General features: G+C 36.7%; 2 protein-coding genes across 9 annotated transcripts; one reads left to right on the plus strand and one right to left on the minus strand.

The window, feature by feature from the left end:
* Window positions 1–8: 8 nt before the first annotated feature.
* On the plus strand, window positions 9–10,411 carry LOC140778958 (pumilio homolog 23). 6 transcript variants are annotated; one of them, XR_012107267.1, is made up of 13 exons: window positions 9–154; window positions 464–827; window positions 1,009–1,372; window positions 1,446–1,751; window positions 1,840–1,998; window positions 2,563–2,706; window positions 3,539–3,658; window positions 3,753–3,932; window positions 4,509–4,657; window positions 5,346–5,522; window positions 6,307–7,053; window positions 8,451–8,534; window positions 9,777–10,411. XR_012107267.1 is itself a non-coding variant. In XM_073123871.1 (11 exons), the coding sequence occupies exons 2-11, from the start codon at window positions 493–495 to the stop codon at window positions 6,851–6,853; spliced, it is 2,481 nt and encodes an 826-aa protein (XP_072979972.1). In that variant the 5' UTR covers window positions 9–154; window positions 464–492; the 3' UTR covers window positions 6,854–7,244. The 6 variants fall into 6 exon arrangements, 1 of the variants encoding a protein (XP_072979972.1); XR_012107269.1 differs by having other exon boundaries at window positions 13–154; window positions 470–827; XR_012107268.1 differs by having other exon boundaries at window positions 14–154; window positions 453–827.
* A 1,560-nt stretch (window positions 10,412–11,971) lies between these two features.
* LOC140778960 (RING-H2 finger protein ATL60-like) lies at window positions 11,972–15,710 on the minus strand. 3 transcript variants are annotated; one of them, XM_073123874.1, is made up of 3 exons: window positions 14,624–15,710; window positions 14,382–14,480; window positions 11,972–13,097 (listed from the first exon to the last, which is right to left on the minus strand). In XM_073123874.1, exon 1 carries the CDS (start codon window positions 15,598–15,600, stop codon window positions 14,719–14,721), a length of 882 nt encoding a protein of 293 aa, XP_072979975.1. In that variant the 5' UTR covers window positions 15,601–15,710; the 3' UTR covers window positions 11,972–13,097; window positions 14,382–14,480; window positions 14,624–14,718. The 3 variants fall into 3 exon arrangements, with proteins under 3 accessions (XP_072979975.1, XP_072979976.1, XP_072979977.1); XM_073123875.1 differs by lacking the exon at window positions 11,972–13,097 and adding an exon at window positions 13,835–14,227; XM_073123876.1 differs by lacking the exon at window positions 11,972–13,097 and having other exon boundaries at window positions 14,313–14,480.
* Window positions 15,711–15,852: the final 142 nt, after the last annotated feature.

The raw sequence follows: 15,852 nt of genomic DNA on the forward strand, positions 1-15,852 counted from the left end.
GAAGTCGGCAACACTTCCGAATGAAACCGCCGTTTTAACTGAAAGAAGTTACTTTTAGGGTTTTAGCAGCGCAAGGCTTCATCTTCTACTCTCTTCGAAACGAGCTCGCGCTCGAAAATTCCCCGACGAATTCCCTTTGTGAGGTTTTTTAAAGGTCGGAAAGTTTCTTTGCGCATCCAACCTTCTTTGTTCGATTTTCGATGAGCTTTCGTTATATTTCGTAAAGTTGGGAATGTAATAATCCAATATAAGATCTTGCTGCATTTGGAACTAAAATCCATATCATTTTCCTTGTCTATAATCTCCGTAATAATGTCAATATTGTTGATTTATGAACGAAATACGTGGGCTTTCCTTGGATTGAGACGCGAGCAACTGAGATTAGGGTACAGGGTTTTAGGTTTTTTAACATTGGGATTAATTTTTATTCTTTGTCTGTTCGTCTTATGAAGTTGCTTTGCAGGTACAGAAGCATCCTACTTTATCCAATTTATGGCTTGTTTCGGTTCGAAAACTCTTAGGCGGAAAGAAATCCAGCCAAGAAGCACGTCGGATATGAGCGAAGAGGAAAATTCATCTAGACGAAGAGGAAAGAAGAATGATAAGAGTACGAAGCCCAGGGAAAAGCATTCTAGTCTGCCTGATGAGAGTTCATCGAAGCAAAAGCACCAGAAAAAGAGTAAGGAAAGAAAAGAAGGAAAAAGGATGCGGAAATCGGAGAAAGATGGTTTTTCGAAGGGCTCATTGAAGATGCCTCACGGAAACGAGAAAAGTCAGTGGTCTTCGAAGCACCCCGAACCATCCAAATCATTAACCCCTGTTCTCAGGTTTGTTTACTGATACTTCTCCTAATTCATCAGTGTTATTTTCTCCTCCTAAAATTTCTTGTAATTACCAAACATAGATTCTTGAACCTAAAGATATGATTTCTTTGCTTAGCACGTGTTATATTACTGATTAATGACAAATTGCTATCTTGTGTTGACAATAGCTTTTAATACTGTTCAGGAAAAGGGTTGATCCCGAAACTGTAAAGTACTTTTCGGAAATTGCAAATCTATTTGAAAGTAATGTAATTGACTTGGAGGAGCGATCTGCTATATGTGGCAATGCCTTGGAAGAAACTAGAGGCAAAGAACTTGAACTCACTACTGACAATGTTATAAGTCGCACGTTGCAAACTCTTCTAGAAGGTTGTGATTTGGATCAACTATGTGGATTTCTTCATAATTGTGCTGATGTACTTCCTACCATCGGGACAGATAAGTTTGGGTCCCATGTGGCTGAAACAGCTCTTCGGTCTCTTGCCACACATCTTCAAGATGAAGGGTCCTATTCTTATATCGAGGAGGCTTTGACTAAGATATGCGAGGTATTCTATTGATACAGGCATTAACTGGAGTTTTCTAAGAACTATTCTGTTAATCTAAACAGTGTTATTTCAGGCTGTTGCTCTTGATGTTGTCAATGTGATGCGCAACAGTTATGGATCTCATGTCCTCAGGAGTCTTCTTTGTCTTTGTAGGGGAGTTCCATTAGACTCCTTGGAAGAATTTCATGTTACTAAGCCATCTGTTGTTCTGGCTGAAAGATTGAATCCTGGGCCATCTCAGTCAGTTGAAAGCAACTTCAAGAGTTTTGAGAATGGCTTTCCGGTTGTATTTAAATTTCTTGTCAGTGAAATACTATCCCGTGCAAAAAATGAGATCACATCTTTGAGAGTTGAAAAGTATTGCAGCTTTGTGTTGCAGGTTTCTCCTTCCTGCATATCATATAAGTCAATGTTAATATGTAACAATGAGTTTTGTTTTGTTAGCCTGATAAAGTTTTTATTTGCAGACTGTGTTGAAGTTGTCAATTGGAGATGATCAACAATTGCTTCACACAATTTCAATTATTCTTGGTAGCCATGAGGAAGATATTCAACAAAAAGAATCTGGAAGAAAACAAGAAATTATGCTTTTAGTCGAGGAGACCGCTTCTAGCCATTTATTGGAGGTTACTTTATTATTCTTCTGCTAAGATAATCTATTTAATCTGCTTGAAGTTTGCACAGATGTCCACGCACATGCTTATGAAAATCTCCAGGAGTGACATCAAATACCATTCATCTCCCTGCATGAGCTTAACTCATAGCTTTTGGGCTGTAGTATTCTATATGTTGCTGGTGTTTCCTCTTTGATTTTACTTGCATATCAGAGGCATTCTTTATTAATTCAAACTTGCATGATCTGTTTCTGTTTTTCTAGTTGGTTATGTGATCTTGCATGTGGTCATGTTATCCTGTAAATTTCAATTCCTTCTTTGCCAATTAAGGTCATTTCGCACCATGATCTTTTATCTTTACTAATATTAATGTAGATCATATTGGATTTTCTGGTTTGTGGCGTGCTCTTTCTTTTCTCTCCGACTTGAAATCTATACTTATATTTGTGTTCATATGCTGCATATTTAAACTATCAATTCTATACAGGTTTTCATGCATAATAAGCTTTCTCTTATACATACATAATCCAGATGTTTGTTTTGTATGAAATGCAGCTAAGTTTAGATGATCTGCAGGTGATCATTGAAGTTGCGCCAGAGACCATGTATAGTGAGCTTCTTACTGAAGTGTTCAAAGGATCACTATTTGAAATTTCATCTCACCATTGTGGTAACTTTGTTGTGCAAGCATTAATATCTTCAGCTAGAAGCAGGGATCAAGTATGAAATCTATCAAATTTCTTTTGAAATCTTTTATCTGCATTCTCATTTGAGATTCCTTTCAAGCACTTAAAATCTTTGCTGGCTCTATCAGTTGGACTGCTGCATGTCGTTTCATTTTTTTTTCTTGGTTTGTTATATCCATATCAGTGAATTATTTTTGTGGCCAAATGATCCAACTGACTATCATGCTTTTCTTATTAGGAAACTTTTCCAGATGTAACTGTGTTCTCATAGATAGATTTTTTACTATGAGGAGTATGTTGTAGTGAATCTGGCACACTTAATTTATGTAGGGGGCATTATTTAATTCGTAAACTTTTTTGTAGAAACAACTATTTATTGCTACACCATGTATGTGTATGTAGAGAAACTATTATGTATAGATTTGAGTTATTTAGTGATCTCATTCATATAATTGGTTGTTCCCCATAGGAAAACATTATGTTAGGGCTTTGAAAATTTTGATTTGCAATATTTGTTGTGACTAGAGCATGTGAAGGACCCACTCATTATCAGAAGTGATATGAATGTGTATCACTGATGCATTTAGTGAACGCTCTGGACATCATATTTTTCCTTAGTAGAACACAAGATCCTTCTTCAGTTCTGTTCTACCTATTCACTGTTCTTCCATATCCGAAAAATTGTAGACAACGTGGATCATCGATTTGGTGAACATTCATATATATGTATATATATACTTTTGAATCTTGTACTTGTACTGCTTCAGTATACATCATTGACCCTGTCACTTCTTAACATTTAGGAATGATTCCCTGTTCAGTAACTTGTGGTGTCATGTTGAAAATCTTTTATCTTCTGTGTTTAGATGAAGCTGATTTGGGAGGAACTTGGTCCAAAATTGAAGGAACTACTTGAAGCTGGAAAATCAGGAGTAGTAGCTTCCATCTTAGCAGCTTGCCAGAGACATCAAATCAATGGCCATGAGGTCACAATTTTGTACTTTGCAATTATAGTCTTTTGTAGATTAACATTCTCTAGTTGATCTAATATTATGTGTAAATTCTTCCTTCGTATGGCAGTGCTGTCATGCTCTTGCCACAGCAGTAAATTCAGACTCTGGGTCTCCTAGCTGCATAGTTCCACATATATTATTTCTTGAGAGCTACTTCAGGGAGAAGTCTGGTTGGCAGTGGCATCTGGGTGAAAAGATGCATGTTTTGGGTTGTTTGATATTACAGACCATTTTCAAATTTCGAAGTGTATGTCCAATTTCCTCATTTAGTCCTCTTTCTGCATTGCTTCTGTCCAGTTACATTTCTTTCTTCTGTTCGATAATCTATTAGAACAACTTAGGTAAGTCATTTTGAGGAAAAAAGAGAGACTATGGATGGTAACAAGTGCTTATCTTGAGTAAGTTGACATTTCAACCAAGTTAGGACTCCTTTAAGAAATTCAATGCATAAATATAGTTGTATTTATTCTATTTCACTTTACATTTGTTTCCAAATGGACATTATTCTATTTTTAACCAGGTTAGACTTAACAGTGGCTAGTGCTAAATGCTCCTTTTTTGTTCTTTGAAAATCAGAATTATGCTGTTTTCACCACTAGTTTCCCTGATCAATTTTTTTTCAATGTTAAACAGGACATTAGTTTCTAATATGGTAGAAATGATTCTGTATTTTTTTCCTGGAGGCATTTGAGTATAAGATGTGTATTTCTTTTATTTTTTTAGACCACTTGTATATGATTTCTATACATCATATTTTAGTTACTGAAGCTCCTTAAAAGGAAGTAGCAGTGGTACCTCATTCTCACCTATGGTTATTAAGCAGCAATATATTCAGCCATTCATTGCCAGCATGATATCTATGGATGATAATCATATGTTTCAAACTGCCAAAGATGCTGGAGGAGGCCGTGTTCTCGAGGCTTTTCTCAGTTCAGATGCCTCTTCAAAGCTAAAGCTCAAAGTAATTGCCAAGTAAGCAATCATGCAACATTCAGACTACCTACTCTTCCAGCAGACTCTCAAATTTATACCTGTTTTTTGTCTGAATTTATTTTTTGCAAAATAACAGGGTGCCATTATAAAAAGGACCTGCCTATAAACTGCATGTTTCCAGAAACTAGTATTAGATGATATTCAGAGATGGTTAATGCTTTCTCGTTACAATTAAGGAAGCATTTGCCTCTTCTACTATATAATTGTAAAACTCCTATTATCTAACTCATTTTCACCTTTTCGGGGACCACTTGTTAACTGAATGTGAGAACCTGCTTCTGTGATGTTTCTGAACATAGCATATTAAATGGACATATTCATGGACAAAGTGAGGAGCATGCAGGCGAACATTCGTTCACATTTTATTTTCTTCTACAAATTGAACCCATTGTGTTTGTCATATCTCTGGTACTCTACTAGTTATATGTTGACACAATTAAACATAGTGTTCAAGTTTGGTAAAGTTGGTTTGTAGTGACTTTGTACAGTTCAATTTCTTGTGCATAGTGAAGTGCTTTAAATAGGACTTTTAATTTTGGATATTTAGTGGAATAGCTATTTATTTTGAATATTATGCTTGTACACCCATAAAAAGAATGAAGAGCTGCTTTTAGGCAAAATATGCAGGCTATGAAACTAATGCTTTACCCTATTTCTTCTTTTCAAGGCTTCGAGGTCATTATGGAGAGCTTGCAATGAATAACTCATTCACAGTAGAGAAATGCTTTGCTATGAGTAACATTTCTCTGAAAGAGGCTATGGCAGCAGAAATGCTGGCTGTGCAAGCTGAGCTTGCGAAGACTAGGCATGGTCCTTATTTACTAAAGAAGCTAGATATTGATGGGTAAGATGATTACCTTTACTTGTAGATAAGTTTTCAGCTTTTGGACTAATTTGCTGTATGTAACTGTTCTATGCTCCTATGTATACTAAAGAGAAAATCAACTCACACAGTTGAGATTAGTGACTTATTGCACATGGCATAAAAGTTAAAAGAATGCCTGCCATTCACTTGGATATATTCCTGCAATTTATAATTTTTTTTCACTAACCAGAATTATCTTATAAATTCAATGCCAATTTACTCATTTAGGCCAATTTTTAAGCAGTATTACCATTGAATTTGGAAACACTAATCCTTTTTTTTTCTTCAAGTAAATTATTCTCTTTATTGGCATCTACTTTTCCTGAATTCAGTTTGTAGTGTTAGTGACCAGGCTAGTAGTTACACTTGCTATTTTTTGGGGGTGTACCTCCTTTGTTTTAGATAACTCTACGTGCTGAATGAAACAATAAGTTCCATGACAGGTTCTCTCTTTCTAGATTTTGCTTTCCCCTTGATTTTAACTCCATTTCTAGTTGGTTGATATCACATCCAGAGTGTGTCACAAGAAACCTAGCTAATTTTCCCCCCAAAACCTTCTCAATTGTTGTGATCAAAGTGGCCTATAATTGTTGCATAGAGGCTTGGAGGAGTGTGATGTTATTGAGTCAGCATATAGTACATAAAGCTCCACATTGCTTCTCTTCTAGAAAAATATCCATATAGACAGATCAAGAATCATCAAGCAAGACTATCTGTATATGTTTTTGGACAAGTATGACAGCTTTTTCTGAATTCGCTGCAGATTTGCCAGACAGCCGGAGCAGTGGAAATTAAGCCAAGCATCAAAAGAAACTGCTTACAAAGAATTTCAGGCTGCATTTGGTTCCATCAGTAAACCTCTTGAGCAAAATGTAGAACCTGAATCTTCTGAGAGACCCTTGAAGAGAAAGCATAAAGGAAGTGAGAAGATGAACAATAACATTGATCAAGGTCATGGTGCTTATACTGAAATGCCATCTTTGACCTCATTTCCTGGCCTTGAGAACTCAATGGCCAAGCTAGGTTTCAGTCAGAGTAAGAAGAGTTTCAAGAGACAAAAATCTGCTAAAGTAACTATTGGCAAAGAACCAGATAGTAAGAAGTTCATCAGAAATAGTGCGAGCACACCATTTGTGAGGGAATCTGGCAAGAGAAAATCCTCAGTGACTGAGCTTGCTGATCTAGCCAGCAAGACTACATTAAGTGCAGGAGAAGTTCGCAAACTTTTTAAACCATCGACCGAGAACACAAAGAACCAGTCTCAAAATGAAAGGGTACCTTTTCTGAAGAAGCAGAAGAGACAAATATAGTACTACTTGTATATCTGTCATCTACTTGTGACCCTAAGAGTTTCACATAATTATACAGAGTATAGCTGAATCATTTTTTCATCTTCAAGAGGTGTGATGCGAGTTTACAGCGGCAGGTTCTTTATTCCATCTATTCCATTTCCTCTGTAAAGACTGACAGCAAAGATGTAGAATTCAGTCAGGAAAGAATGATATCTCAGGTGCCCACTAGTTCTCTTGTTTATTTCTGTACCTCCTATTCCAGCAACCACAGTTATATGAAATGCATAAATCTCTTAGATGCTGTGATAAGATCCAGGCATAAAATCGCCTTGATCGGCTGTGTTTGTACATGGACTGATGTATTTTCTTCCTGAATCCAATTTTGTGAGATCTTAATAACCTTTTCATATTTCTACTATAGCATTTCATTCTACTGTTATTAGGCAGTGCTTACTATGCTCTAATTATTTTTATGTTGATGGGCACCAATCTGGAGCATACCTTTCTTATTCAGAAGCTTGATTTGCACATTTCAGGGGTCTCATTTCCTCAGATTTCCATATAATTCACTGTGAAGGATTGCTCGACAAGTATGTCGCAGATAGAATCAAACTTTCTCTTGTCTTGGAGTGTTTGATGGGCGGCATGTGTAGTGATACATTTATTGATTCCCACATAAATACTTCCAAGAGGGATTATTTAAAGCTGTACATATCTTGCCCTTGTTATCCCTTGTCCAAGGCAAGAGGGCACTATTGGGAGCCTCAACCCTCAAACCGTGGGTGCATAAATTTTTCCATCATTGCCAATGAACTTTCCGAGGTTTTTTTTTTTTAATCTACAAAGTTTCTTCAAATCTACTATTAACTATTCCAGAAAAGAATCTAATGAGGTACTAATAATATGTGCAAACTATAATTATTTCCTCATGGTCTTTGTCAATCTACTACCATGCCTTGTAGGCTAGGGGACATGAAGCCATGTTTGAGGACAACATGCCATGTTCCCATCCCCATTATTCCCTCTTCCGTGATGTCTGCCGACAACCACATGATGATGTCTCACTACAACCTCATACAGTGACAAATATTCCTTCACAAAATTTTAATCCATTCCAAAGTTGTCACTCTTATTATAATTGTGATGCTCGTTTATTTCCCCATTAAAATCCTCTCTATCGATGCCTTTCCTAATCTTATCCAGTACATTGCAATATTATTTATAATCTTGTTGCCTTGTATATATATTTTTCTCCGTAATGACTTCAATGCCTTCCTAAGATGAGAGTGGCAGTGGTCGTCTATCATTTGTTGGTTGCCCATAACTTAAGCAATGTTCTCTCTCTCTCTCTCTCTCTCTCTCTCTCTCTCTCTCTCTCTCTCACTGTCTCTTTCCTGATTTTGCTTTCAATCAATGTGATTTGCTATTCGATGTTTGTAACAGTAGACGACGAAGCCAATTGATACGTTATTGTTGGAAAGAATTAAATTGGCAGTTGGGTCTTGTCCATATTTGCATCTTGTGTGTTGCTATTGCTTTGCTCTGCTTTCATCTTCTGGCGAGTGATCTTTGTCAAGCATCTTGTACTTACTCAAATTTTTTTGGGATTTTCTAGTTGGGGATGAAGAGTTCTCCCATTTTCCCCGGTGATGGCACCTGGAATGAAACTGGCTATGATCTGCAGTTGGACTTCGCAAAGGTATGTCTCGAACCCATATGACCATTTCTCTCAGGTTGTAATTGCTAGGAAAGTAGTCCCGTGTGTACTGCATTAAGTGTTCCTTTGGTGATTTAGAGTTAAAAACTAGTTTCAACCGAATAATTCTTCTGAGCATTTGGAGTTATAAAAAGTCCTATCATTCATTTCGTCATTAAAACTGTGTAAAATGCACCACTAGTAGAAACATGAACTGCAAATTATGAATTATAATTCCATTCCATTCTGCAGTAAAATCTTAAAGTGCTAATTGGTAGCACATCTGATGCACTCTCTTGTTCTTCCTCATTGTTTGCTTTCAATATGATCATCTAGTAAATGGGGGTTTCTTCTGTGCAATAGAATTAATTCTTTATCAATCAATTTGATGAAGATCTAACGGTTAAGATTTTTAAGAATATAATAGGAATGAAAGATATTACCGGTTCAGCAGGTAATTTTTTTTAGATATATAATCTTGCACATTATTTTTTAACAATTATATTATCTTAATATTTTATTAAGTAAAAGGCATATATATCATTAACCGAGAGTAATGTATATATATCAAAATAAGGGTATTGATGTCTTTTATAATTAACTTGATGAAAATTTAATTACATTTTATCTTTTTGATTATTTTTTATTATTTACATATATCTCCCATTAGTTTAAGATTGATTTAAATTAAATTTTAATAGATAGAGATAGAGAATTATATTTAAATTGAAGTTTATCTCCAAATAATCAAATTTAAATTATTTAATATTAAATGATATCTCCTATAATTAAGACATAATTATATTTAAGAGAAAAATCTTAACGGAAGAAAAAAACGTGTAGAGTGCTTCTTCCGTACCGTAAAGTTAATTATTTATCAATCACTTTGATGAAGATTTAATAGTTAAGATCTTCAAGGGTATAACAAGAAAATTGGGAAGTTAGGCACACGTAATTAATCTTCTTAACTAATATACTTTTTTTCTTATGTAATGTGGTTTTGGAACCGGTACCGGGTATGAAAACTGGCTATTATAACCGTTAGATTAAGATTATAATTTTTAAAGGTGCATTAAAGTGTTTGCTTTCAATATGATCATCTAGTAAATTGGTACAACTAGAATCAAGTCAAGTATGTCATTACCATTCACTAAAGAAACCAAAATTGATCTCTACAAACCAAGAGGATTGTGTTACAAGATACTATTAGACTCCTCTCATCTAATGTGATTCTCTATCTCTCAGTTCCTACAAGAAGCAAAAAAGCATGCAAATGATGTGAAGCTCTCATCACTGCCATCAAATTCAGTACAAGATACTGCAGCAGGGGCTGAAGGTGCAAAGAAGAAATCTTGGAAAAGATACTTACCCTTCTGGTTTAAGTTTCAGAACAACAAGAGCAGGATGCAGCAGCACAAGACATCACAAACCAAATCCTCAACTGGATCCTGGCCCCGCAATCCGAGGCGCGGTCCAGTTTCCGGTCCGATATTCGGAAATGGTGGTAGATTGGCTCAAATTCACCATAGCCTTAAACGAACAGCATCTGGACCTCTTTCTGGTTGTTTCACTCCTACAAGAGCAGAAGAGAGTGTGGTACCATACATGTATCTAGACAAGCAAAGCCATGCTATTGACAGACAGGCTTTTGGGCCAATTTACTTGGTCACATGAAGAGGCCTTAGATGAAAAAAAATGTCTTCATTGCTACTTTGTAATCCTAATTCAGTTAGGAAACTTCAATTTTTTTTTTCTGTGTAACTTTGCTAAGGAAAAGGAGATTGTTTTAGATTGTGTACATGAGTCTTTCTATTCCTTTGGTTGCCAAAGGTTGACAAATCCTAGTTGCAAATTGCTGCATGTCCTGATGTCATCATCATCATCATCATCATCATCATCATCATCATAATTTAAGTATTTCTCTAAAGATTTTATTTTGGTCAAAATCCACTTCTCTCAATTGATAGAGATACTGCTCCGAAGCCAAAGTTTGTCAGTTAATCAGTTTTAAAGTTCAAGCTATCACCTTTTAACATTTAATGACTTGATAGGCTGAGATCCCTGGGCTGCAGCTGATATGCTCCCCCACTATGTTTGACAAAGCATCTGATGTGATATAGAAGCAGCTGATATGCTCATACTAGAATATTATTCAGAAAGTTGCTGGTCCAAATTAAGCAGATCAATAGAAATACAAGCAATTCAAACATGACAAATCCTGACACTAATTCTCAAATGCAGGCAGTAGTTCACCACAATATATACAAGAAACTCAAAAAGCTCCAAGAGAGTTGGTTTCTTGATTCAAAGCTTGTGGCATTTTGAAGAAGATAAAGCTACCAAACAAAGAAAACTGCATGGTCAAATGAGAGCTCACATTTGAAACTTCTAATTTTACACTGTTCAAAGGAAAAAAAAAAAAAAAAAAAGAAAAGAAAAAGAAAAGGAAGTGCAGGCAGCAGCTTTATTGTTAGTATCATTCTCCTCACAGTTTGTCTGTCCTAGCGCTTTAATTGTGTCTAATCTGTACTGATGAACAGGAAAGTCCACCAAAAAAGCTTTAGAAGTTGAAACATTTTTTGGGCCAACAAAGTCCACTCTACAATGTTGGAATATATGTACAGCAAATGGAATCAACAAATTTTGTACATCAAACTGTCAGACAGTCTAATTCCAATGCAATTCTTGCAGTTACCAACTGCTAGGGAGGCACTACTGAGTATTCAATCTCTTAATTTTTTTTTTCTTCTCACATTTGGCTTGAATTCTACTCACTCCAACTGTATAATTAGAGATAGTATAAATTTAACTAATAATTATTAAAATTAATAGTTATTATTGGCTGACAAATAGAGGAAGAAGGTTAGAAGTTTGGGTGTGCTTGAGATGAAAATTATCTTTGTGAACTTATATAAATTTTTATATAGTATACCTTGTTTGCTTTCAGGTTAGAACTAACTAAATATTTTTTTAATTAATTTTTATATCTAATTAAATTTACTTTTTAATAAATTAAAACTAAAAAAATAAGACTAACTAATATCTTTTTCTTAATAAAACCTGTCATATTACAAGCAAAAATTGAAAAGCTTTCCAGGTAATGCATCAAAGCAAACACATCCCTTTAAAATCTAAAGTACATTATTTAACAATGTGGGCAACTAACCGGTCACTTCGTATTAATAACAAAAAGGTTATAGTGCATTTAAAAAAATGTTTTACTCATTAGTGATAAAATTATAAATAATTAAATTAACTTTCTAATATATATAAAATAATATTGATCAATATATATTTTTACTATCTGAAATTCAATTGATATTATTTTAAATATTGTTAGAAAAATTTATCTTATCCTTTGCAAATTTAGATCTAATGAGTATCTTAAAATTTGATATATAATTTAGTTAAATAACATATAAGATTATAATATGGGATGAAACATTTAGGTATAACCACACAAGATAAAATATAATTTCTCCTAGAAAATATATAATATTTAGATTCTTAATTTATAAAAGAATTTATTTAAATTCTAATAAACCAAATTTGTCCCATTATCTAAAAGAAATCAATCTAATATAAAATGTGTGCTTTTTCAATAAATGATTAAAATATGTCATAGCATCACTGCCTTGTCACCATGTGTACAATATTAAAGTATTTCTCATAAATAATCTAATAGATTTACCTGTCATACGCTTATTCTACTAATTTCTTTCTTATTATCTGTCCCAAATTTAAGAAAGTCTGATACTTTTTTTTTTTTTTTTGGTTCTCAGATTTATGTTTATTGGTTAACAGAAATATCACCTCCAGGAACTCCACTTTGGTATCAGTGGCATCTACTTAGATTCCATGAGAGTAATCTCTGCTGCATCTGTTAGATCGATGAATAGTCCAGCATATGCATCAAGGACAAAAAGGCTGAGCATGGTGCATGGGGACCAGCTTGAAGAAGACCAACTTGCAGGCATTGAGATGAAGATATTTATTTGCTCTTACCTGCTACAGTGCCATTTGAGATATTTTTGAGATGTCTGATCGCACTCACTTTATGTGCAGTAAAAGTGCTTGTCATCTTGTACAGGAAGGCTCTCTATGTCTGTCCAACTTGAATCTGTAGACATGTCCCACTCCCTCCTCATCGATCCAATTAAGCCCTTCCTTGGCAATATTTGAGAGCCTTGGTCTCTGAATTAAGCTGCCTGTGGATCAGACTGAACTTGTGTATGTATATACGTTTGGATTGTTCTCAGTCGATCGAGAGTGGCGAAAGGCAATTTGGATACACACGACCAAGTGTCTGCATCAAACAGTTGGATGACAGCTCAAGAAAGCATGTAGGGTTAGCATCCATAAATACCCATATGAGAGTGCTCAGAGGAAATGGAACTTCCAATTTACGTAAGACGATCGAGAATTCTCAATGGAAGTTAGCTTTAAAGTTGTTTGAAGAATTGGACCATCAACTTCATTGCTATAGCAGTGACAGGTTCCATGAGCTATCAAACTGGATTTTGCGATATAATTAAGCACCAGACTTCCTTGACCATGCACATCCTCCTGTTCACAAACAAACAAACAAACGAATTTAAAAGATATTACACGGCCGTCGTGAAGTCTAGATATTGCTAATTGATGTTATCAGCAAATTAAATTTCTTTTCTTCTTCTTCTGTGGAAAATCCTTCTGTAGAGAAACAGAATGAAGCTGAATTCACAAGCTTTGAAGAACATAATTCTCGGTTATTGCATGCATGCAGAGGCTTTCTGTGAGAGGTAAGAGCAGCGAGAATAACAAAAGATAACAAATCTTAATTGATTCCATGGTAGGCGAGATCTCCGGAAATCCGTCTATGAAAACAATAGACCTGGAACCCACTCAAACCTTTCTTAAGTGAAAGAAGCCCCTCATGAAAGAGACCTACCACCAACGAATAAACTCTGTTACTCCACTCTCTCGTGCACTTAGTGCATGATTCATCTTTCTTTCTACTTGAGATTAACAAGTGCAGATGGGCTAGCTTAACCCTCTCTACCATGAATTCAACATCCGGCAACTTTTGTGAAAAGGATGAGAGACGCATGCAGAAACATCGATAGCTAGAAAGGAAAAGACGTGATCGAAAAGTTAATCAAACCAGGATTTCCTTCTCTAATGGTAGGCTGCAATTTCCTTAACCTTATCTACAATGGACCCATTTAAGTGAATTCTTAATCTTATCGGAAAAGTAACACTCTGCGCAAAGGCTGCTATGAATCAAGAAAGTGACAAGGAATCTTGTTCGCATTTCAACGTGAAGCATAGATGCAACTATGAAAGAAATTAAATAGATAAGCTTGGAAAAATCACGAGGCTGGCCAATAGCAGTCAAGTGAAGGACCTAGATTATTTACTCTTATGCGTCCCATCTATGTCATAACTAGTATTTCTGGTAAACACGCCATTAAAGTCACACTATCTTCTCTGTAAAGTCTCTTGGATGCTCTTCTTTTTTTTCTTTTTTTTTTGAACAGATAACATCTATCGATCCATTTATACTAGCATGGAATACAAAGTCACTCCAAAATGATAGTGAAAGGTGGTGGAGCAATCCAAACATCTGTCAATCTCCTTCTTCTTATCATCGAGCAATGAATCGGATGAGGTGACTTAACCCTCTTTACTTTTCTTGAGGGCCTATTTAGTAGAACCTGCAGATCGTTTCATATGTAAACAACAATAGCAACATAGAGTACAAGTTCCAGAGCAAGGACTAAATCATTTTCAAGAACCCTATGAAACCAAAGAGATTAAAAGAAAATGGAATTAATTGAAGAATTTTTACATGAGAATCATGGTTCTAACCTCTCATCAGCAAGTGCACACTATCACAAGAAGAGGGATTCCCACAAGTGACTTCAAGCCCGGGGGATAAGGCTGTATATGTCTCACCCTCCCCAGACCCTGCATTGAAGGGAGCCGAGCCTCATTCAAAAAAAAAAGAAAAAAAAGAAAAAAAAGGGAAGGAAAAAAAAAAAAGGAATATACAAATGAAGAAAATAAACAATCAAACAAGTACAACAATTAAAATGCAACTAGGAGATTACATTAATGGCAGGTAGTCTTTCTCAAAAACCTTGGAGCTAGTAGAGCTTCAACTTGTGCAAATCCTAATGAGGGAGTTATGTACGTGATGAGCCATTCATGAAGGCAATGGAAGATTATCCTCTGCTGCTCCGAGACCTTGCTCGATATCACCCTCTGTAGGAATAGAAGGCGATCCGATTCCCAAATTCCCACGGCTCAAAATTTTCCTGAGCAGCCACAACCTTGCCGACCTCGGCGATCTCGTTTCCTCCATAGGCTGTCTATTCAATGCCAACGCCAATGGCGACGGCACAGATAATAACCCGTCCGCCGCTACTCGTCTTGGTATCTCAACCACCACAATCCCACCCGGCTTCACCGAAGAAGGGACCGGAGAATTCGTCGAACACTCGGCGTGCGAGCTGCTTGCCGCCTCCACAGCCACCGCCGCTGCACCGCCTGTCCTGACTTGATCTTGGGACGGGGATCTGCAAAAAAGCAAACTTGCGGCCAAATTCGGCGACCCCGATGACTGCCCGCCTCCTGAAACCGCCTCCAAAGGTTCAACTTGCGGCGATTCAGATCCAGGCTCGCCAATCACCGGGGTCCGGCAAAGCGGGCAGGTGGAGTGGGATCGCAGCCACATGTCAATGCACTCTAAATGGAATCCATGGCTGCACAAAGGAAGAATCCGGGCCTCTTCTCCTTCCGAGATCTCCGAGAGGCAAACAGGGCACTCCAGACTATCTTTTAACTCCTCCGCGCCGACCACCATAGAAGGTAGAGCCTTGATCGCCTTAGGCTCAAGACCTCGCCGGATAGCGTCGCCGTGGTCGTCGGCGGACACGACCAAGCTGTCGACAGCGCGGCCAAAGGTGGGAATGGCGCCGTTGTAATGCTTCGCGCGGAGGTAGAGGAAGAAAACGAAGATGAATATCATGAATAGGCTTATCACGCCAAACACCATTACCGCAGTGGTCATCGCGATGGACATCATCTTTGCTGGGTTTTTTTTGGGAAGAAACCTATCGACGTACGCAAGGTGCTTATGTTTTTATCTGAGAGGAGGTGAAAAGGATGAGAAGGGGAGGAGGTTTCGTGAGTATGATTTGAAATATATAGAGGTGGAACGCTTGGAGAAGATAAGCATCTAAGCATAAAGGAGCGTATTAATGACGTGGGAATGACTCGGGAGCCAAAAAAGAGGGAGTGAAGCAAAGTGTCGCTGGCCAGCCAAAACAGTGACTGT

The sequence above is a fragment of the Typha angustifolia genome, chromosome 15 (assembly GCF_048772165.1).
Source record: "Typha angustifolia cultivar Huaian chromosome 15, ASM4877216v1, whole genome shotgun sequence".
In the NCBI taxonomy this organism is placed as follows: domain Eukaryota; kingdom Viridiplantae; phylum Streptophyta; class Magnoliopsida; order Poales; family Typhaceae; genus Typha; species Typha angustifolia.